Source organism: Labrus bergylta, chromosome 14 (assembly GCF_963930695.1).
Source record: "Labrus bergylta chromosome 14, fLabBer1.1, whole genome shotgun sequence".
Classification (NCBI taxonomy): domain Eukaryota; kingdom Metazoa; phylum Chordata; class Actinopteri; order Labriformes; family Labridae; genus Labrus; species Labrus bergylta.
Genome location: NC_089208.1, coordinates 23,227,026 through 23,251,062, shown reverse-complemented (window position 1 = coordinate 23,251,062; position 24,037 = coordinate 23,227,026). Strand labels below are relative to the sequence as shown.

Here is a 24,037-nt window from a genome sequence, read left to right as displayed (position 1 = left end):
CCATCTGTTCCTACAGGGGGTGTTGGAGTCCCATGCTGGAAATGCTGTCTCAGTCTAACTTTCAGTCAACCTAACGACAGGCTGAGAGCTGGAGCTGAGGCGGGTTTTAAGCCTCCTGACAAACTGTTACACGACCACGCCCACGTGTCAATCAGGTCAGCTACACGCCTTATTGTGAATAACTCTTATCCTTCATCAAATCAAAACTGATGAGTCATCAAAAAATGCACAGTGTGTGCCGATCAAGACGGATCTATATGGGTTTTTTTCTAACTGCTGTAAACATTAATTGCTGCCGTAAAAACAGGCTTTTTTAGAGTGGGTGTGTATGTGACTTCCTGTGCTTCTGAAGCCACCCTCTAGTGGACACTCGGCGACCTGCAGGACTTCCACGTCGGCCTCATTTTACACCGCTTGGTGTTTTTCTTGTTTCTCTAGGTTCAACCAAAATTAAAATAAAATCTGTTGTAAGATGATTATTTGAAGAATAATTTACCATAACTTTATTGTGTAAGAAAGGCAGCACCAGCCATCCCTGTAATAAAACATAAACGCTGGTTTGAGGGGCCCCCACTGTGCATTTACTACTATAGGGCCCCAACAAACTTTAGAATCGCCACTGCATATGACCATATCTTTATAGGAAATCGCCTCCTTTTGTCTGATATAATAAGTGTGAACCCTACATTGCCTAAGTGTGGGGCGAAAGGCTGTGCTGTCATGCTCCCTGGACTGCCAGGCTCGTTACATCACTCGCTGAAGACACGCCTTTTTGGGTGGTGACACAATCGCAGGGAAAGTGCTCGGAGGGGGAGGGGTGTCCCGTCGGCAGGCACACAGACAGCAGGCAGCAGCTGCAGCGAGAGGAGCCGGTACCCTTTCCTCTGCATTAAAACATTCATATTATTACATTAGATTTTTTTTTAGCTCCGAAACAGACAGGACAGCAACACACACGCTCCTTAAAAATGGTAGACCGCGAGCAACTGGTGCAGAAAGCCAGGCTGGCCGAGCAGGCGGAGAGGTACGATGATATGGCAGCTGCCATGAAATCGGTAAGTAGGCTTCCTCTGGAACCCCCCCCCCCCGTCTCCTTCTTTAAACACATGTATTGATAATATCATCACATATCTGCATGTAAATGTGAGACATGTTAGAGATGAGCCAACCTGGCACAAGGGACGGAAAGACGCAGGCAAGGAGGGTGCTACTGGGATAGGGAGCATTCCCAGTTAAGCGGACAAAAATGGTGTAAATGGTGTATTAAAGTTATGATTAAAGGCTCCATTTGTGAGACAGAGATAACTGTGATGAGGATAAGAGGCTGTTATAATGCCGTTTGGGTAACATCATTTTGAACAGCACTGCAAGGCCCGTGAAGCCTATAGGTCCACCTACCTACCCTTAAATGTCTTTACATGTCAGAGATAATCTCACCTTTTGGACCCTGTAAGGCAACCATTAAAACCAGTGATATGTACAGTAAGTGTCGGCTGTGGTTGGCGTTGTGCTGCGCTGGATTGTGGTTGTCTGAATTGCGGACTGTTTGATCTTGGGGCGGTGCCTTTCCACAGACTCCTTTACAAACGACCACCAGGCTGACTTATTGTGACAGAACAGAGTGAAATAAAGCACTACACGTCGATGAGGCGGCATTTAACCCACTTTTTTGATTCTATGTGCTGTTAATAAAGAAGTAGAATCGACATCCTGTGAAAAGATGCGCATAGTGGCGGAGCCGAGGACGCGCTATAGGTGGTACCATGATGATGAGAGTGACAGGCTGGGCTGATGGTCGTGTTCCGGTTTACATGATGCTGAGCACCATTGATTTGCAGAGGGGGAAAAAAAACCCTCCTTTTTCTTTTCGTCTTTGTGCTGAAAGACAAACTGGCAGCGGTGTTCGTATTGCTCCACGTTGGCGCATTGACGGGAAGGCAATGTTGGCTGAAGGTTGATCGATTTGCGCAGAAGCAGCGCACTAAAAAACCTACGAAGCGTTCACCTTTCAATCAGACGTGGGTGTCGGTGGACAGAAATCTTTCTAGAAGGCTCTCTCTCTTTCTCTCTCTCTCTCTTTCGCTCTCTGGGTGTCATATTGCAGCAAAAATGTCTCTATTTTTTGTGTTTGTGCAATGTGTATAACACCAGGGACCGCCTGTGTTCATCGATGCTGTGTGTGTAGCAACCGCATCCCTGCGTCCTCGACCTCTTCCAGCAGGTTCCCACACAGAGGCGTGCCGCAGCATCTGCCAAGATGCAGCACAGGCCCACCCGTAGTGCACCATTTCATGGGCAGTGTTTTATCACAGCTCCACAAAGGCTGCATCTCTCCAGTATGGGCACTAAGAGGAACAATAAGATGATAGAGGAACGGATGGATTGGCAGGAGAGATGCTGTGCAGTGTGAGAAGGAGAGGGAGGAAAGAAAGGCCTCAATAGGCTATCTGTGCGGGAGTTTATCTAGTGTCTGTGATACTGACCTTTAAGTGATGATGTACAGATCCTCTGCAGCCTTTCCTGAATGCCCATATCTTTCATTTTAATATGAGAACTACATATCTGTTTGCTTCTGTTTGCTTTGCTACAAGGCAGCAGCTACAGTGTGAGCCAATGCTGTGTCAAAGTTGTTTTTAATAGAGTACAAAACAAATATTAGAAGAAGCTACTTTTTCATCTTCAACTCCAAGAGTGAAGAAGTAACCTGTCAGCGTGTTTAAGGGCCACGCTGTGAAAACCTGCTTTCTATAGGACCGGGGCTGTGGTGGTAATGCCAGAGGGGAGGGGGGGGGGGGCAGCTCCACCCCTTCCCATTTTCTGCCGAGTCAGAGCGAGAGCTGCCCCTCACCCAGCCAGTGTCTCTGCAGCACCGGGCAGTGGGGTGTGTCTGCTGCCTCGCCCATCAGTTCAGGGGAATCCCTTATCACTGCAGACATAGCAACCACGCCGGTGGCAAATGAAGCGAATAACCAGGATCTTTGGACACACACACACACACACACACACACACACACACACACACACACACACACACACACACACACACACACACACACACACACACACACACACACACACACACACACACACACACACACAACCATCTTTCACAGTCAGGAATCAGGAGCAACATAAATGCTTTGTGAGGGACTGCTGTCACCACATCATCCGTTTCTTTTCATTTATTTAAACATAGAAGGTATCGGCATTATCTGGGACATCATTTTTTGGAAGCTAGAGGAGACTTAATATTGAGACAGAAATGTTTGTCTCTGTTTTTTTCTCATAGCAGTTATTGAGAAGTTTTATTTTTAACATCTAGCAGAACATGTTCCTGCAGGAATTACTTGTCATGATTCCCCTCATCTTGCACATTTTATTTTCTCGGAGCTGTGTGAGACATCACAGGTTTTTGAGCAGCCTTACACCCCGCATGTCCTGATTCTGTCTTTCGTCGTGTCATTTTGTTTTCCTCTCACATTAACCTGCAGAGTACAACACTAGATATTTTTGGATCACCAATAAATTAATTTACCCGGAGCACCAGCAGTAGAAGAGATAGAAATCAGCTTCAGGACTACTTTTAAAAAAATTTATATTTTTAGGACAGAGAATGGAGTAGGAAATTGGGAGACAGAGAGTGGGGAATAACAAGCAGGAAAGGTGCCATGAATGGGCTTGAACCCGGGCTGCCCACTTGGCCGTAGATGGGGCACAAGGTAACTGCTAGGCCCTCTGCGCCCTGCAGCTTCAGGACGTCTAACTGAAAGAAAACTTTATAAATTGAATTTAGAAAATGTTTAAATGTTTCTGGTTATAACTGATTTAGAGATCCAAAGTAATAAACTAAAATACTTAGAACGATCAATCAATCTTTCTTTTTATATTCTTAGCCTCCTGACAAACCGTTACACCGTTACACCGCGCCCACCTGTCAATCAGGTCAGCTACATGTCTTATTGTGAATAACTCTTATCGTTCATCAAATCAAAACTGATGGGTCATCAAAACATTCACCCCCCCGTACAGTGTGTGCCGATCGAGACATGAGATAATCAGACCTATTTGGTTTTTTGAACCAGGCTGTAAACATGTTCATCTCTGCTGTTTAGAATGGGTGTGTATGTGACTTCCTGTACTTCTGCAGCCAGCCTCTAGTGGACACTCGAGGAACTGCAGGATTTTGCACTTCCTGCAGGTTGCTGCTTAGTTTTACCTTTAGAGTGTTAGCCAGGTTACAGATTTCTGCAAACCTTTGTTAAAAAAATGACCAAGTGTACACTGCACTGTGTTTTAAAGGAAAGCCACATTCCCTGATCTATTGAAATGTAGTTGACCTTTGATGAGGCATTTCTTTTAAGGAGTCCCAAAGTGACTTGACTTTCACTATTGAATATTTATATTTTAAAAAACGTACGGTATCTACAGTATTTATTACAAATTATTTCATGACATCATAGGTTCATTTGGGTGCAGAGCCTCCGCCCTTATATAGTCACATTTGAATCTTTGCATTGTATCTAATAAACCTTAATTATTAAACTAGTATTCATGCAACCAAAATGCATGCTGTAGAGCTGTTTAGCGTCCGAACGCTCCACTCGTTTTGGGTTCTGTTTGATATGAATAAAAGGAGCATTTCCTTTTCTCTTGCGCTCCCCTGTTTTGGTGCAAAACAAAGCGCTGCTATTATATACATTTATTTATACAAACCCGGATGTACTCTATTGTTGGCATGTTGAACCCCATTTGACTGCTTTCAACAAGTTAATCCACAAGCATCACTGTTCACTTAGACCGGGGCTTACAGACACATCTCAGATTAGATCCTTTAAAGTATCTCCACATTAAGAGCTTCAGTTGATTTCACTCTGCGCCTCGTTATTCATAATCAGACTGCACATTCATGTACTCATAGTCCCATCCTTCTTTATCCGGAAGTGTGTGCGTCCTAAATCTCACTCGATTCTGTTTATGGGTCTGTAAAGATACCCCCTTTGAATGGAGCCTGATGTCCCATTCAGATGAACAGATGTAGGGTTGACCCATTTCTCTGTGATGTTCACTAAGAGGTATTATAAGTGTCAGCTTACGACATCCAGATCCCATAGAAACATCAGACACAAACTAATAATCTAAATTCTATCAATGCTGGCAGACTGTTCACTTCTTCATCGACATCTCAAACCTCACACACGTGATCAAACGCTTTGGTAACTGACTAAAACAACAAGAACTATAGAAGGTGAAATATGTTTCCTCTGAGTCGATGCATTTCTGTAAAAAAGTGACAAACTCTGACTCTGTCGAAAGTCTTTTTTTTTTAAACTAAAATGAACTCATGTCAACACACATGCTAACTTTTCAGATAGCTGTGACAAACACACACACACACACACACACACACACACACACACACACACACAACCACCCGTGCAGCTTCTCCTTCTGCTGAATGTCTTTGCTAACTAGGACTCCAGAGTTTGTCGGTAACATTTAACGTCATCAGGCCAAACATGGAACCTTGTCCACCTCCTCTGTCGTTGTAGCTTGACATTAGCATTTAACTTGCGCCGGTTGCGTTAACGATTCAGACATTATGAAGGTAGTGGTCATTAGTGAAGTTTATCTTGATTAACATATCTTGTCTCATTTCTTATTTTCAGCAATGATCCAAAAACCCATGGGGGAAAAACCTAAAGGCTTTCCGTCGATGGAACTGGCATGATGCTAACTTGAAAATACCTGTCATCCCTGCAGCACTCTATTATGCATGTTTATAAGCATTGACTACATTATGTAACGTTTGCCATGTAGCTCTGTGTCAGTTAATCAAAGTGCATCACATTAGCCCGTTACTCGTCTGCATTCAGTTCAAGTGTAAGAAATAGATCCTTGGGTGTAAAGACCCGTTGCTCATTATATTGATTCATTGATCAGTCATAGTACTCAGCTACTTGCAAAGCTATCAGAGATCAGTAAAAACTGTATTTCATATTAATATCGCAATGACTCTGCCTACTCTCTCTCCTGGTAACCAATCACATGCTGTGGGATTGAGAGCACGTTAATTACTGATCCAAATGTGACCCATCACTGTCACTGCTACCCTGAAGTCTGACACGACGGCATCTGATTGGTCCGTTGCTATGGGAAACAACACAATCTGGTAGAGACACGAAGCACTGAAACATAATCATTTTATTTTTTATCAACTTTGAGTTCGGGCTGCTCCAACGACCAAATCTTCAGGCGACCTGTGTCTTATTTTAGCTGCAGGACATAATTCAATAAAAACAGTGTGTGTGTGTGTGTGTGTGTGTGTGTGTGTGTGTGTGTGTGTTTGTTTGTGTGGGATTGATGAGAATCTCTGTAGTGTGAATGGGTGTGAGTGGGATGCTGCATCTCATGGGAGATGTTTTACAGCTAAATGAAGCTCTTTTTCACACAATATCTAGTTAATTTCAGGAGGACTGCTCCCGAAATTCTATTGACCTGGCTCCCGGTCAGACAGGAAGTGGGGGGGGGGGGGTCTCCTGAGGTAAGACGTGAAATAAAAAACTTATGCAGAAGTAGCGGAAGAAGCAACAGAGTACTTTATACAACGCTATAATGAGAATATTTGTCTTTATATCAATGCTACGTGTAGTCCAACAGAATCACAATGTGAACTAAAGAGTGGAGAAGAACATACTGGAGAACAGGAAACATAATGCAGCAGGTTCATTAGAGCACAGAGATGGTAGAGGTGGCGTGCAGACAGTCTATGTACTGAATCCAGCCACAGGATGTAAACGTCACCACCATCTCCTATTGGCTCTAGGTCAATTCCCTGGATTACATCAGCTCACGCAGACTACTAGGAGGCTGGAGGGAGAAACTCTGGATGAAGTCTGAGTGAAAAATCCTGCTGTTTGCATTCACACATGCAGCTCCTCATGGAAACATCAGGAGATTTTCCGGAGTTTTCTGCGAGTGTGAAAGCCCTAGTCTTCTAGTCCTCCGTGCTTGTGAGGGTTTATAGAAATGTGTCTCATTTGAAGGCTTTAGATATAAATCACTGCAGTCTGTGTTCTTCACTAGAAATGGGGAAAAATATCCGTCTATTTCTTCTCCATCCATCCCGCTTGTTTTGTCTTTTGTCCAGAGGGCAGAGGAAGCGTCCAACTCCTTTTTTTCATTTCTGTCGTATGAACATACCCCTGAACCTCAATCCAATTATGAAGGCAGCCCAATGTCATCTCAGGATACATCAGGATGTCCCGAAATGAGCCCTGACTCAGAGATGAGTCACAAAGACACTACAGAAAACCGCCCACACGACCCACCTACATGCAACATAATAAGGCTCATCATATCACAATGTCGCAGAGCGTTACTTATGTTTGCAGCAATATGTGCAGAATTCAACCATTATTGCTTCCAGGTTCAGCAGCACCTTATCATCGCTCTGTAATCTGTTTATTGTGATCTTGTCTTTCCTTTGCTGAGTCACTGTCAGGGAGTGCACGGACATAAATGCTAGCTGCATTATAAAAACATCACATCTGCTCAGACCTGCAGTTGTAATGTAGCTCAAAGGAAATGAGGGAGAAGACGAGAGGAAGCTAAAAAAAGGAATAAGTAGGGAGTAGTCATGTAGCTGCTTCTGCTCAAAGTCTTCTACAGACTGGTGTCTATGTAGAGAATATTCTTTCCTCTCTCCTAGGTGTGTCTCTCTCTTACAAAAACAACACATTTATTTGTTCCTTTATGAGAACCTGACACGATTACAGCAGCAACTTTAAAGAAAAGGTAAAGCTGCTCCATCGTCCCTTCTGGGCCTCCATACATGTGTGGATGGTGACTGTGTCTGCAGAGACCCTGCCCTCTTGACTGGATTTTACTGTTCTGCTTTGTTTTGGTTGACTCGGGACGTTTCTGGGCGGGGAGCTGGTGTGTTTCTTTCAGCTAGTGACAGCGTGCCGGTGAGACTGGGAGTGGATACATTGCAGCGATTGGACACAGTTCAACCCGGCAAATATGACGGACGTGGACGTAGTGGCAAAGATGAGAAACTAAAGTCATAATGATCTACAAGCAGATAAACCTGGTACCAAAACGAGGGTGATCCTTGTGTTGGCTTTTCCTTGAGGGATGCAGAGTCTGCTTTCTGTTGGACATGCAGGGTAGCAAACACCGGCCGTTAGCTTGTGCTAGCATGCGGCAGCTTGCAGTGTAGGTACAAGCAGTAAGCAGTATACACGCTTCTGCTGGACGATAAGCCCGAGAGGAGGAGCTCAGTTTGGACGCTGTGAAATCCAACATCGCATCTATCAATAGATCGAGAGAATGAGATGAGATCTGGCTGCAGGTCATGCGTCTTTCTGTACCCAGAGAAGTGAATTGAGTGACCTTAAATTTTTGTGTTTTGTGGAGACAGTCACTGAGCAGTGTCCATTTCCCTTATTTATACCCTGTGGTAGTAAACAATCATGACGGTCAGGAGGTCAGTGCTTTCAGGGAAAACTGTTTATGTTGTCAACACAGAGGGATTCTGTTGTACCTTCTCAAAGGGAGTTTTTGGTGGGAGTTTTCTCGCTTGCAATATGCTGCCTAGGTCATGTATTGCATGTTTTGTGTTTGTAGAATTATGGTTGAGGTCGTGGTGTTATGGCTTTGGCTCCATGATGGTGGCCCTGTTGATCGGGGTTTCTTGCCTCTGACTGAATGTAAAGGATTATGAACAGAGACTGTAAGAAGATCAGGATGTTATGAAGATGGAACAACCCTAAAAGGTGAAACTTGAGTCCTGAGACAGAGTATGACTACATATTAGTAATGACACAATGATCTCAGTGCTGCAATTGTGAGTAACACCAGGAGTCAGCATATGAGTATGCCGACGCTCCAGACTGTGAGCTGGAAATGACGATTTTAAAGAAATCATAATACTGTCACTCTGCATTTTATTTCTACAACTTAGTCTTATTTGTGTTGTCATTGGAGTGAATAAGGAGGTGCTGACCTCTAAAGCCGGGGTCCCAAACGTTTCAGCTCGACTCCAAATTAAAGGTGCCAGAGACATGGAGACCCCCACAGTCCCTGGAGGTGGTTGAGGGATGTAATGAAGAACTTAGCCACGCACACGCACCAATAGGCCGATCCAAAAACTGGAAACACAAAAGAATACAACAGCCTTAAATATTTAGTATTGACCATGTTTAGACTTTATCGCTGTGTGGACAAACAGAACTTAAATAAACAGACACACAGGTGTGTTCATGTTGATGTGTAAAGAGCAGAAGGCATCTACACTAGCCCCTTTCAGACTGCACAGGCGTCATCACGTCTTTGTACGTTCATATTGACTTAGCAACGGCGTCCACATTGCTTTTCGGCGTTGCAGAAGCTCAACACAGAGCTCCACATACACACACAGTCAGACATGCGCGCGCACACACACACACACACACACAGCGCTGCCTTTACCAGCTGACTCCGCTGATCCGCCTCTGTTACTACCTCTGAAGACGGTACAGATGGGGGATGTCTTCGTCCCTTATTACGCCTCCGCGACATTCAGATCGAAGGCGAATCGTCACAGTGGCGTAAATATCTCAACATTGGAACATCAGTCTGAATAGAGCTATCGTTTCTTACATTTGAAGTACTTTTACACATTCATTTAATTTTCATTTCACTAATGAAAATGGTTTTATTACTTTATTTTTTTACTTACTCTATTTTTTTCTATTTTTAACATAATGGCTAAACGTTTTTTGGAAGACATCTCACGACCCTCCTCGTGCTCGCGACCCCCTGGGGGGTTCCAACCCGCACTTTGGGAACCTAGTCTGTACTCGTCATTCCAAAAAGGGGAAACCAGAAGAGGACGAGGAAGAATGCAGATAAATAAGATTAAGGTTTGCCTAATGCAGCAACCTTGCATTGTGAACTCATCCATATTTGTAGAACTATTTTACACCAGCATGTAAATGTTCTTTTCCGTTCACTCTTGGTCACGTCGTACGACCTCCGTTTCTTTTTCTACATCTTATCATTTAGTTAGGAAACAGAACATGTTCTGTAAAGTCCTGACTTAAATATTCTAGTGTTTATATAACATCAGGAGCCAATATCTTCTCTATCAGCTGTAATCACAGGGAAAAACTAACACTGTCATATGTGTTGGCATAGCAACAAGGAGCTACTTGAAGCTCCCTCTCCACCATTATTACACAACACCCTCCTTTTCTTCGCACCAGGCTCGAGCTCCACTCACACCGCCGCCCAGTGACGTCAGGTCATCCACGACGCCTTTGTGCTCTGCTGGGGGGGAGCCTGATGGAAATGGTGAAGCTGTGGTACTGTGGCCGACCTTCTAAATATGAATCTGTTAGATGTTGAGACAGAAGGCAGTGAGGGCCAAGCCAACCTCTTCTTCTGTCCAACATACAGTATCCTCTCAGTCTCCCAGCCCTGCTGCCTTTTCTCAGTCTCTGCACAGAGCTGTCAAAGAGGAAATTATTGATTGTCCTGCCCGGCCTTTGTTTGCATTAACACTCAGTTGTTTGAAAATTTGACTGCCTTGTGCGAGGATGAGTCACGAGAGAGCGAGCGCGATTGATGAGCTTTATGGGCAGACAAGGCTTCATTGTCATCCCGGCACCACAGCTTCCGTCAGGGCTTTCTGCTCAACCCGCAGCCCTCTGAAACAATGGACGCCATGTTATCACAGCCTTGTTTTCCTGACCTCTCCGTTGCTCCAACACTGACCTACTCCGATTGTTGCATTGGCTGTAGGTCACATACTACTTTACATTAATTGTATTTTAATGGGCTGTGGTACAGAGTGGTGCTCCAGTAATGACTAATGGAGGTGGGGGGGGGGGAAGCAGGGTGACGTTCTCCGGTGCTTGTAAGTCGGGTCGTTACGCAACGTATGTCAGTTTATTGTCTGCCTGTCTTTATACATGACCTCTGTACGGAGGTCTCTATATTTATATGAGTTGTAAATTTTACAACGTCTTGTGTTGAAACACTCCTCACTGAACAAGCAAGAAGTCCTGCCAGTGGATATCTCCATGCTGCACTGTTCATTACAATGCAAAGTTCAGAGCTGCATGCGTTCATTGTCTCTTTGAAGACACTACACCATGACTTAAAGGAGCAAAAAGTAACTCTGACCCGTAGCGTCTAAAGGCCCTGACACACCAAGGAGATCCTAGTTGGAAAGGATCAGTCGTCGCCCTACTTTTTGCTCTGTGTCCGGCTCTGTAGGCCCCCGTCTGCCTTTTTTCGGCCGATTCGACATGTTGAATCAGCGTTGGTCGGCGTCAGTGAGAGGAATCTCTCTGATTGGCTGTTGGGAGGTTTCATTTCTCTCCAGCTCTCCTCACAGGTTCAGGAAAGCCCCTTGAGCATGCCGCTGTAGTATCCATGCTTTCACTTATTAGTGCAGTTTCTCCTTATTTGTCGCCTCTTCTTTTCTTTTTCCACTAAAAGACCGAGGGCTGACAACGCCAGCGCCATTTTCAACTTTTTATCAGACCTTATTCTCCATTAGTATGCTACCTATAATACGAGTGGTGACCGACAGCGGTGTGAAAATGGTCTTCTCGCATCATAACAAGGAGCTACCGCTGCCTGCTGGCATGGAGAGTTATTTCCCCTCACGCATGAGCAGAACGTACGTGGTGGTTGGCCATCGGCTGTAGTCTTTGCGTTGTGTTCTAGTGCAACTTTTTGGCCAAGACAAAAGGTGCCATGAGGGGACACAAAAATGTATATAAATTGTAATAGTTTTCATCAGAGTAGTCACTTGTTCTGCTCCTGATCCTGCTACCTCTGCATGGCGTTAGCTTTTTAACTTATCCAGAATTAGAAAAGATACTTCCTCTGGTGACGATGATTCATCTATGCAGCTCTGTGAGGTTGTACTTGAGCTAATATCAGCATGTAGACTTGAAGTTAAGCTGGTAGGTTGGAAATTGTAAATCCTCTTGGTACTCTAAATGTACCCAAAATTTGTCAGACGGATCAACAAGCTGACGTAAATATCCGCAGGCTCTGCACACCGTGATTTAGGTTGACTCATGATCAAAGTGAAAAGGTTGCATTTGGCTTTTGGCAGTCTTTTATGTTTCATGTGCACGCTGTCTGCCTTTTTATAATCCGTACCCCATCACCATGAAAGTGACCAACCTTCCAGTGTATGAGCTGAGTGAAAGGTGTGAGATATAAAGTGGCTTGTTTGCACTCGCCCCACCCTCAGTGCTGCAACTTTCTCCATACCTTCAGCCACGTCAGCCGGCCCCCCTGCCAAAAGCAGCTTGTGGTCTGTGTCTTCAGCTGAGATAGCATAGCCCTCACTAACAAAGCAGACTCTGCAGTCGCCATGGAAACAGTGGATTGCATCACTGGTTTGCTCTTTGCCCTCCACTCCCTTTCTTTATTACAGTTCAAGTTATCTGATTAAATCAGATGGTTGGGTCCGTTGAACTGAACTGTGATTGCTGTATCACTAAAAAGTGGGTGTAGATGTATTATGACTTCATCAGATGAACACGTCATTAGTCATTTTGTTCATACGAATACAGACCGCGGTCGCAACTGGAACATGGATTAGCTGCTCTTGTGTGTAACTGGAGTCAAACCAAAGCATTGTGACACAGCGGCCAGCTCATAGTGACTGTGATGCACCTCAAAGGTCAACATTTTAAAGGTCACATATTCTCCTCCTCTATAACCAATGCACATAAGTCCCATAAAACATGTGTGTGAAGTTTCTTGTTCTAAATCCACTTTGATCCTGTATTTGTTCATATCTATAAACCCCTCTATTTCAGCCCTGATCAGAACAGGCTGTTTCTGTGTCTGTACCTTTAAATGTAAATTAGCTGTATCTGACCACGCCCCCTCTCTGGAAGGGCGTGGTTGCCTCAGGCTTTCTTTCTCCATGTTCTATTGTTTACGGTGAGAAGGCAGACTCAGAGGGCAGAACAAACACCTAGCTGTGGGAGTGTCACCCACCTGGGGGAGGGGTTACTGCCCTTTGTGATGTCATGAAGGGAAAATCTCCAAACGGCCTGTTTCAGCACACATTTTCTGAAAAGTGGAGCAGGCAAAAGACGGAGAGGATGGACTTTTCTCTTAAATGGGGGGTTTTAGACAGACTAAGGACACATATTAGTGTTAGGCACACATGGTGAAGTGTATTTTGCTTCACATGTGACCTTTAAACTTTATAGTTCGTCTGTGTCCTTGACACTGAGGCTCCGCCATGTGCCAAGGATGCTGCACCATCCCATGCAGCACTCCCCTGCAGGGGATATTTGTCTTGATGTGTGATAAAAAGTTCAGAAAGTCAACTGTTGGTGCCCTTCTTACACTGCAGAGTGCGAACACCCCATGAGATAACAGAATGCTGAACACAGCAAACCTGATCACCTGTAACGACAACAGAATAAAGAAAAGAGTCATGTTATTACGGCTCAATGATAGTGATGTCCGACTGTCGGACAGTACACTGCTTAAACTCAGACAGGAATATCTATTGGATGGATTTCCTTTAAATAATTTACAGGCATTCCTGTTCCCCTGTGTTTGAGTTCTTCTAATACATTATTATTTAGCACAAGTTTTTTGGAAAATATTTCAGCATCTACCAGAGGGGTCGGCACAACATTTTATAGAAACATATATGGTACCCAGATGATGTTTTGTCATCTGTGTTTTTCCCCAAACGTTTTCAATGTCTTTTACTGAACTGAAGCTTAGTGGCCAGAAAAACTACACACATGTTTTGTGCCTTTACATGATGGACTTCTTCTGTCCCTTTCCACTGAAGGTGAGGTTTCCGCCTCTGCCACAGTCGGTCATATCAGGGCCCTCTGAGACAAAGAGAGCCATGGTGTGAAAACAGATTCTGGATATGCACAAAATACTTTTGGTGTTGCAAATAAACGTGTCAGTCAGTCAGGCAGTTTGCTAACCAGCAGGTGTTGGTGACTAACATGGTAAACTAAGCTTGGTTAACATTAAACATGCAGACATTAGCAGTACTTTATCTTAGTCATTGTTAGCATGTCAGTGTTTGTACTCTGCTAGCAACACTGTATCAAAACTGCTGCCAGCATGCATTTGTTAGCATGAGTGTAAGCATAGTTTTGTTTGTCCAAGGAGGGAAGCAGCATCTGTGTTTTTTTGCTGAGGGAGTGCCTCAATCAATTTTAAAGTCTCAATTTAGATCAGGTCAAGGCAAAAGTTGTTCAATGACAGTGAGAAGCAGGTCTGCATAATGTGGATTTTTTTGTGTGGTAAAGTGTGGATTGAGGACAAAAGGTTAAGCCAGTATTACGTTAAAGCTTCCTCCAACAGATGGCTTTTGAAAAGTCACTTATCATGTCAGGGTTTTTTTTATCTTGTGCATTATAGTGAAAGCAAAACAGCTTAAAAATACAGCCGGATCAATTCTTACTATTTATACATGCAAAGAGTTTGAATAAGATCCCCTCAGTATTTAACAAAGCATGGATGCAGCATTCTGCATATAGGCTTAGTTCATGGAGTTTATGAATTCTGTCCTAAAAAAAGAAACTTACAACAGGCTTTATACTGGGAAAGGTCTGTAAAGATGCCCCTGCTACACAGTCCCAGTGGGGTATAAAGGATTAAATCCTCCAGCCAGACGCAGGCCCGTCCAAAGAAAACAAAACCAGCTTTTCAGAGCTGCAGACAGCCAATCAGAAGCCGACTTGTAAGGATGATGTCAGGGAGCCTGAGGCGTGGTTTTGTGCTGCTGGATGTGGGGAATGTAGTTGAATTTATGAAGGTGTATTTCCATATAAAAAAAAATATCTCTCCATCGCTCTGTAGCAGTCAAATGTTGCACAGTGAGGAAGCCAAGCTGACCCTATAATCGACACGTTGTTGGCATTTTTATCAACAGTTTCCTCGATTTAAGAGCACATTGGGAGCTTCCTTTCACTTCCTTTTTTAGTGCCTCTCAGTTCCTCTCAAAAGTTTTTTACTTTTCACAGCAGACATCGACTTTTTAACGCAGCAGCTTAAACGATGGTTAGAAGTTTTCTGGTGTGTACATTGTGTGCAGGCAGAAACTGCTGTCTGACTGCTGGCTGCAATGACAATTCTAAAGTCTGTTGGGGGCCCTCCAACTAGGTTTCATCACCATTATGTTATAAATAAGCCTTAGAGATCGGGTGAGGAGCTCAGACATTCAGGGGGAGCCGCTACTCCTTCGCATCGAAAGGAGACACTTGAGGTAGTTTGGGCATCTGATTAGGATCCTCCTGGACGCCTCTCTTTGGAGACTTTTCGGGCACACCCAAATGGGAGGAGACCCCAGGGTAGACCCAGAGTTCACTGGAGGGATTATATATTCTGCCTGGCCTGGGTACGCCTCAGAATCCCCCAGGAGGAGCTGGGAAACGTTGCTGGGGAGAGGAAAGTCTGGGTTGAATACTGTGCTTTACTGCCACCGCGACCCGACCTCAGACAGATCGGTGGTTGGATGGAGGGCGGTACTTTATCCTTCTCTTTGCTGAAACTAAATTAAAGATGTCTTGCTTTCTGTTTTCCTCACTCTTTTTTTGTTTTTACTCCCAGGCGGATAATTCCTCTTAATTTTTCTTTGGTGACTTCTACAAACTTAGGTTTTCACAGGATTTATGCACGAGACAATTTGCAGTATAATGGGAGTGATCGCTTTCAGATGGGGCCATCTTAGGGAGGTTTCCTACTGTATTTTGAGCCATTGCTGTTGTTTAAAGTTTGTCAGCCCTTGGGGGCCCAAAGCAGTTGCCTACCTTGCCTGTTGACAAGCAGCGCCTCTGACTGGCCTTTTGTCTCTATTATATTGAAGTATATTTAATCCATCGCCATATCAATTATCATCCTGCCCAACATACATACATGTTGTAGGTTATCCTTATACATCATATGTGTCTGAGACATGTTTAAATACCTCTTGAGCTAACGCTATTCTCTCTCTTGTGTCTTCAGGTGACAGAGCTGAATGAAGCACTATCCAACGAGGAGAGGAACCTGCTCTCCGTGGCCTATAAGAATGTGGTCGGAGCGAGGCGTTCATCCTGGCGCGTCATCTCCAGCATCGAGCAGAAGACAACGGCTGACGGCAACGAGAAGAAGATCGAGATGGTTCGGGCCTATCGGGAAAAGATCGAGAAGGAGCTGGAGGCCGTGTGCCAGGACGTGCTCAACCTCCTCGACAACTTCCTGATCAAGAACTGCAACGAGACGCAGCACGAGAGCAAGGTGTTCTACCTGAAGATGAAGGGCGACTACTACCGCTACCTGGCCGAGGTGGCCACGGGGGAGAAGAGAGCCGCAGTGGTGGAGTCCTCCGAGAAGTCCTACAGCGAGGCCCACGAGATCAGCAAGGAGCACATGCAGCCCACCCATCCCATCCGCCTGGGCCTCGCCCTCAACTACTCCGTCTTCTACTACGAGATCCAGAACGCCCCAGAGCAGGCGTGCCACCTGGCCAAGACCGCCTTCGATGACGCCATCGCCGAGCTGGACACCCTCAATGAGGACTCCTACAAAGACTCCACTCTCATCATGCAGCTGCTACGAGACAACTTGACGCTGTGGACGAGCGACCAGCAGGACGACGAGGGAGGAGAGGGCAACAACTAAAGAGTCCCAAACCTCATTCTGCCAAAACAACACAACACGCGCGCTCACAAATGATGACAAAATAATAATAATTATAGTTAAAAGTTCTTAGAAATTACAAAAAAAAAGGGAGGGGGAGGGGAGGGGGGACAGTGGTGGAACATCGGCAGCCAATTTAGCCGATGGTACTAACTTCGGCTGCTGTTCTTTATTTTTCAACATATTAAAAGTGAAGACAAAGTTGGAGGAGACAATTTCAGTTTGAGAAATAATCTAGGATTTGAAAAATTAATTAAAGCGTGAAAACCCCTCCTTGGTGTAGCCTCTGCAGCATTTGCCAAAATACAAGTTTAGAAGCAAAGAGGTGTGTCGTTCATTGCAGTGTGACGATTGGGTAATGATGCCTTCACACTGGCAGAGACTGGTGTCATCGCGCAAATGAAGCTGAGCTGTCTTATTGTATTTGGTGAGGGGAGGAGCACTCGGAATTGATGCTTGAGCAGCGAGAAAATGTAAGAGTCACCTTGAATGTCATGGCCTTGTTTAGAGAGAGAGAGAGAGAGAGAGAGAGAGAGAGAGAGAGAGGGAAGGACAAAGCGAGCGATGAAGAGAGAGCAGAAAAAGGTTGCAGACAAGCTTTTCAGGCTGTCGAAGTCATCGTGTTATTCCGAAACATAGCAACACCTTTAGTTTGCAACACACTGTGTGAGGGCTGAGAGAAGAGCAGGTTGTCTCCGTTAATGAAGATAACATCAAATAAACTGTTTCTGTTCGCTTTGTGTCCAGTGTCAGTCATACAGTCATACTGTAACGAAAAATACAAAACTCATAAAGTAAACTTAGTGCAGCTTGTCCCTCTCATGTGCTCATGTGCTTTATTAATGAACAAATTAACTGTTTTTGGACACCTAATCCTTATTGTCAGTATTGTCGTTACTATAACAACTTCTATTGGCGCCTTTGTAGGATTTGATTGGCAGACACAAAGACTTAAAAAATATATATACTTACGGTTAATTTGAAACAAATCAACAACCCTTCACAAATCCACCCTTATTCTGCAGCGTTGCTATCCTCATAACAACCAGTAGGATGTGTGAAAACGGCACCTGGATCCACAGACTCGATTAGTGATGTCAGCGTATCATTTGTGGGACAGAGCACATGCAAAGCGGGAGCTCTAGACGTAGATTTGAGGTTTGTGGACTTCCTTTGTCTTCAGTTTCTTCTGGGTCAAGAAATGCACTTGCCTATTATACTGTTTCTTCAGTGTGAAGATGATAACTGCTCCAATATTCTCCATAATACAATATTGTGCATGCTGGTGATGTATTTATACAGTAGCTTCAATTGATTAACTTATACTGTAGATGTTATGTATTCATATGAACATGGAATTACTAGAACCTTAATCGGATTCTTTTCTATTTATTTCTTTTTATTGCAATTGTTAGCTAGACCTTCTTTTAATCTGTGTTTTCTTTACTCCATTTGCTGAAGTACGCTATACCAAAACAGTGATTGTTAACAATAAATTAATCTGTTACGGACTCTGTCATGGTGACATGCAATTCTTACTGGTGAACTGAGGAACAGGATGTGGAGAGAGAAAAAAATGGCGTCTGATATTTGACCGTGATACTGACCTTGCTCTGCAGCATCCCATAGCGTCACAGTTTCAGGAGGTCTGAGTGCACTGATGGTAAATAAAATAATTAAATACTGCAGATGAGTTATCCCTGATACATTTTAGAATACAACAAACAACTTAAGTCAGACAAAGCGTATCTGGTCCACGATATTTCTCTTTTTTTCGCAGGAAAGTCCTGACCTTTAATGTGCTACTTATCTCAAATCTTCTTCACATAATGACTCACAGCTGACTGAAGAAAGCAGAATCGAAATAATACTTCTTTAAGTAAGGAGTTCTGAAAGCAAAACCAGCTGTTTAAAAAACTCAGAATTGTACTCTAGGGTCACATATAATGCAAAATCCACTTCACCATGTTTCTCTAACACTAATCTTTGTCTCTAGTCTGTCTACAAACCCCCCAATGATGAGAAAAGTCCATCCTCTCCATCTTTTGCCTGCTCCACTTTTCAGAAAATGTGTGCTCAAAGAGGTCGTGACAGAGACCGAGACACCCAAGCCCTTCCAGAGAGGGGGCGTGGTCAGACACAGCTCATTTACATTTAAAGGTACAGACACAGAAACAGCCTGTTCTTAGCAGGGCTGAAATAGAGGGGTTTATAGACATGATCAAATACAGGATCAGAGTGGATTTAGAACAAGAAACTTCACAGACAGGTTTTTGGGAGCTCTGACACTTATTTAAACTGGTTGAAGAGGAGGAGAATATGTGACCTTTAAATTAAAACTATGAGCACAAATATCGATCTTGTGTGCAAAAAATGTTGTGTTTGTCTCTCATATTGTTGTGCATCTAGAAAAATCAAACCCTCATTAACGTAAACATTTGATACTGAAGTATTGACATAATGATGTTATTACCAAGCTGCAACCTCAGGTGTTGAAAAATGAAGCAAATCTAATATCCGAGCTAATAAATTAGTTAGTACATCGGACTTTATTTTATTCATTAAACTCTGACAGTCAGGGAGACCCTAACTTCCATCAGTCTGGACCAATCACAGTGAAGACAATTAAACTGCTCTCCACTAAACATCAAACTTCCCATGCAGGTAAGTCGACTCAGGTAACAAAGAGCAAACTGTGAGGACGATGACCACATGACTTCAGAACACCTGTAGCTACCGGACAAATGAACGCCTCTAATCAACGAGGCAGAGCTAATTATTGAACAGCTGGTGGGAGCTAATTTGTTGAAAGACAATCAACACCCTCATGTGTGATTGGACGGACGCCCAGCTGAAAAGGTGTTGTCACGGGCCAATCCAGAGCTGTTGCTATGCAGAAAAGACTAAGAAGAAGACCTGCTCCTCCCTGGGCGCTGAGAACAGACCTTCAGATTGTCCAGTCCCTCTTTCATGATCCAGAGGTCAGTTCAAGCTTGGAGACTATTTTCATTCTCATACATACATTCATTAGTCATCATTCATCATGTCACTTCCTCTCTCTCTCTGTCAGGTGATTAGCTATCGACTAATCATCCTGCTGCTGACAAATTAAAATAATCTCTTCTCCTCTCTGTCGTTGTCAGTTTCAGTTCGATCACTACGACCCTCTTCCACCCCGCTCACCTCCATTTCATCTCAACAGTGTCCAGGTCCAGCTCCTCCTAACTCCACTCCTCTTCACATCCTAAACACTTCCTAAACCATTACCATCACCACCACCACCAGGGTCTAGACTCCATCATTGGGTATCCATCCCTTCGAGTGAGTCCACTCACATTGCCTGCCATTCAGAAGTACAACAAATGGCAACAACCTCATTCTGTTGCAAAGAGTTCCATGTGATGCAGCAGAGAAGCTAAAAGTTTACCAAACGATGAGTTCGCCCGTGGAACTTTAGGCTTCAGCCAATTACTGGGACGTGTTGAGTGTTGACTATGAGACCACAAGGAAATAACACGTAGTGGCATTTTACCAATGATGGCATTAAAAATAAATGAAAACCAATGCCTATCGCATCGTAGCGTTAGAGGCATCCATCCCGCCTTTTCAAATCAAATCCAATGATGGGTGGAGTAACTGTCTTAACTTGGTGGCCAGGTTCTCAATGTGGATTTTGAGTTTGTGATCTCACAAGACACCAAGATGTTTGTATTCAGTGACTCTTTCAATATTGACATGTAAACCATCATGCTGCTCTCATAACATAGTTTCTTTGGTTAATAGAGGATGTCCACTACATTAAAGTGTGTTTGTTTCCTCTCAAATGATCTGCCCCCACTGCACTTATAGGCCACTTGAGACCCTCGTCTTTGAAGACCCGGACGTCTTCAGCTTGTCAGTCTGAGTGCAGGGAGAGTGAAGACGTCTAAAAAGAGTCCGATCAGCAGCCGGGGAGCAAACAGGCTGCACACCAGGCAACCCCCCACTTCAAAGACTGGGTGGCTCCCAGATTGATGGGGATTGGTATGAATAATTTAGGCCCACATTAAACTGGGCGGAAACGGTGACTCATGGAAGAGGAAAAGTTGAAATGCTAAGTGGTTTTGAGAGTGCAGCCTTGTGTTAAAGACAGCAGTGTGTGTGTGTGTGTGGTTGGCTTCTGTGGATGGCAGAGCTCACTTTGCAGTGGAAAACAAGCAGCGAATATTTAGACTGCTGCATGAGACAAGGTAGGTAAGACGCAATCCTCATTTGTCACTTAAATCATCAATTACATTTTAAACTCTTTACAGTTGTTCATTTTGCAATCATTAACCTTTACTGGTTTAACATTCAGCACGGGTTTGTAAGCATGACGTCAGACTTCACACCAAAGTATAAACACACTGTCTTCATTTAGTTAAGTCACTTTTATTTAGTGTCAGGATTTGCACAGTATAATTCTATTCATAGGACTGATGATGTCATCACTGACCTCACTGGGTCATACCAACTGTAGCCGTTTTCTTTGCTGAGAAATGTTTACTTTGTGTTCATTTTTTTTATTTTCATCTTTGAGTTATTAGAATGACACACTTCACATGTTTTAAAGTCATTTACTTGACTAGATGAGCTAGTGTTAATTAAAGGGTTTGATTTGATTTCTTTGTCTTGAGACAAAGTTAATTAACAGCTTTGAGTGATGTTACGATCTGTTAATGGATCAGTCTATAAAGCCAGGAGAAGTTTGGGTCTGCAGGAGAGAGAGGTGAGGCCGTGCTGCCTTTGACTTTTTAATTATGAGTTAATTTGCCTGATTGTCTTTGAGCTGTTGTTTTTTTTGTTCATTGAACATGTGTGTCTTCAAGAGGACACATTATCCACCTTATCCACCTTTTCAAACAGTCCCCTGTGGTCTAAATGAAACATCTGTGCTGTGCTTTGGTCAAAATATAACATGAATCAAGCACCAGAGGAGGTTTGTGACCCTGTATAAACCAGCTCTCTCAGAACGCTCCGTTTTGGTGTGTGTGTCTCTTTAAATGTAATGACCCCCCTGAGTTTTCCCCGTAGACATCACTCCTCTGTAGTGAGAATAAAAATGGCCGACCTGCGAAAAAGTTTTGCTCTAGGGTGGGGGTGGAGTCCATGGGTGGAGATACCAGGGGAGGGGAGGGAGATTTTTTAAAAACCAGAATCCCACTGTGACATCACAAGGAGAGCAAATTTCAAACAGATCATTTTTCTCTGTGTTGTAAGACTTATGACAAACAAAGGACTGGATGGGTTTATTTCACATTTTGTGGGTCAGTAGACACTCAGATTACCAAAATATATGTTCAAAAACACTGTACAAGTGGATTTTTCATCATAAGTCTCCTTTAAAATCACTGTGAATAAACACCCTCTTCTTGGAAAGTGGCATCTACTGAGCTGCCTTCGTACCACCTTCCTTCATACTCGTGTTAAACTACAATACAATGCATATTTACAGAACAATATGTTCATTAAATTTAAATCTTTTTTCCAAAAACAAAAAAGTATTCTTTTTTTCAGTTGTAAAAATGTCTCTGTCCAAGCTAATGACCTGCAGCCTCTGAGTCACCGTAGGTCCAGGACCATAGGGGGTAAAACCATTTCCTGTCTCCTATCTACCCTGTGAAACTATACAACAGGCTGCAGGCTGAGTGCATAGCACAGCGCTCTAAAAATAGATCTCCCCTGCAGCTCTGTGGAGTGGAGTTAGTGTGTGCATTAGTGAGCTGGCACGCAGCATGAATGACTTCAAGTTGACGGAGAGAAAGAAAAATGAGTGATGAGCAGCAGCAGACACTCAGGATGTCACCAGTTACTGTCTTACATTTCATCCTTCACTGACTGATGGTTAACCCGGGGGAGTAATGTATTAAAAATGGAGCTTTGATCCGCACGTATACATGCAGCGGTCCAGAATATTGATCGTAGCAGGGACTTCAGCTGATATGGTTTGATTATTGAATTTCCACTTGGCTGCCTCTGGCCTTGTTTTCTGTATCTATATCTATATATTTGTATTCCTATATACTCTCAGTTTTCATTTGAACATGTTAACATGACGGTCAAAAGATCACAGCTGAGAAAAGAGGTTAGGAGATGATATAACATCTTCTATAACGTCTTCTTACCTCTACAAAACTGTCGATGGTAGATGAAGTAAAGTGATGTTTAAAGATGGGTGTCAACAGACACTGATGCTGCATTCAGGTACTCCTCGGAGGGTCCCAAATTTTGGTAAGTAGTTCTTCCGACTTCAGTGTGTTCACATGCTTTCAGTTCGAAAAGTCTGAATGTTGTAACAACAACAACAAACAGCGTGGATGCTACGAAGAATGTGTCTGTGTACAGGTTATATTTGAGCAAAAAGTCGATGTGCAATACGTGAATTAATCAAACGTATCTTAAAATTAACACAACACATTTTGTCCATCATGTTGTTGAAAAATATGACGTCAACTCGGCAAGTAGGAAACCTAATTCTTTCCTGAGTTTCCGGATTGTTTTTTTTACTTTGAATTTTCCAACTCGGAAACTGTTTTTTCCAATGCGTCCGACACCACATGCATGTAGCATTGGACCCCTCGTCTTCACATCCAGGACCTGCTCACTTTATCGGGGTCCCATCCCGCCATAACTACATGCTCCCTTTTGTGACGTCCTGCCCTCTCCGCCTGTATGTGGTTGGTTTGGTTTAACTTCCTGACTCAGTAGCCAACAGGCAGAGTCAGGAAGAACATCAGGTAACTGTATACACCTGAGCTTATCAGACCTCAGCTTATTTAAATGGCTCCCACTCTAACATCTCTCTCTCCTTGGTCCCTCACTGGTCTCCACCTGCTGGTTTGGTTATGTTTGAACTTCACAACACTTCACTCATTCCTTTAAACTGTGTGTTCATGTGTGATAACCCCTCTTTGTCACAGAGCTGACACCTTACAGTATCCCTTCCTTCAGTCCTCCTCTAGCTTTCATTTTGGATTCAATTGTTTTAAAGTACCTTGTTCAGTCAAGAGCTGAGAGCAAGAGTCTCCATTTCTATCTGGACTCTATCTGGATATTAGGGCCATGATGACATTTTTAGCAATTATGACACATGGTGAACTTTCACCCCTCAAACATTGACAAAGTCCTGAACGATTCAGAAGAAATTAAATTGTATCAAAATAAACGTGTGCTTTATAGAATATAACAATTTTGTTTCATAATTAAGAGTATGATTTTGATACATTTATAGGTACTTTTCTTTTGCAATTATAAGTCCCACTGTGATGGGGTTATACAACCAGATGGGGGCGCTGTTATACAGAGTCATGTCTTACAGCAGACGGCAGTAGAGAAGCCT

General features: G+C 43.6%; 1 protein-coding gene across 1 annotated transcript; it reads left to right on the top strand.

Annotated features, from left to right (window-relative positions):
- Positions 1 to 811: 811 nt before the first annotated feature.
- On the top strand, positions 812 to 18,191 carry ywhag1 (3-monooxygenase/tryptophan 5-monooxygenase activation protein, gamma polypeptide 1). The gene is made up of 2 exons (XM_020656358.3): positions 812 to 1,055; positions 16,006 to 18,191. Exons 1-2 carry the CDS (start codon positions 969 to 971, stop codon positions 16,660 to 16,662), a joined length of 744 nt encoding a protein of 247 aa, XP_020512014.1. The 5' UTR covers positions 812 to 968; the 3' UTR covers positions 16,663 to 18,191.
- Positions 18,192 to 24,037: the final 5,846 nt, after the last annotated feature.

Excerpts from the sequence above, each read along its gene's own strand:
- ywhag1 (XM_020656358.3), top strand. The coding sequence starts at position 969 with ATGGTAGACCGCGAGCAACTGGTGCAGAAAGCCAGGCTGGCCGAGCAG. Across the intron at positions 1,056-16,005 it reads TGGCAGCTGCCATGAAATCG|GTGACAGAGCTGAATGAAGC; the intron begins GTAAGTAGGCTT and ends TTGTGTCTTCAG.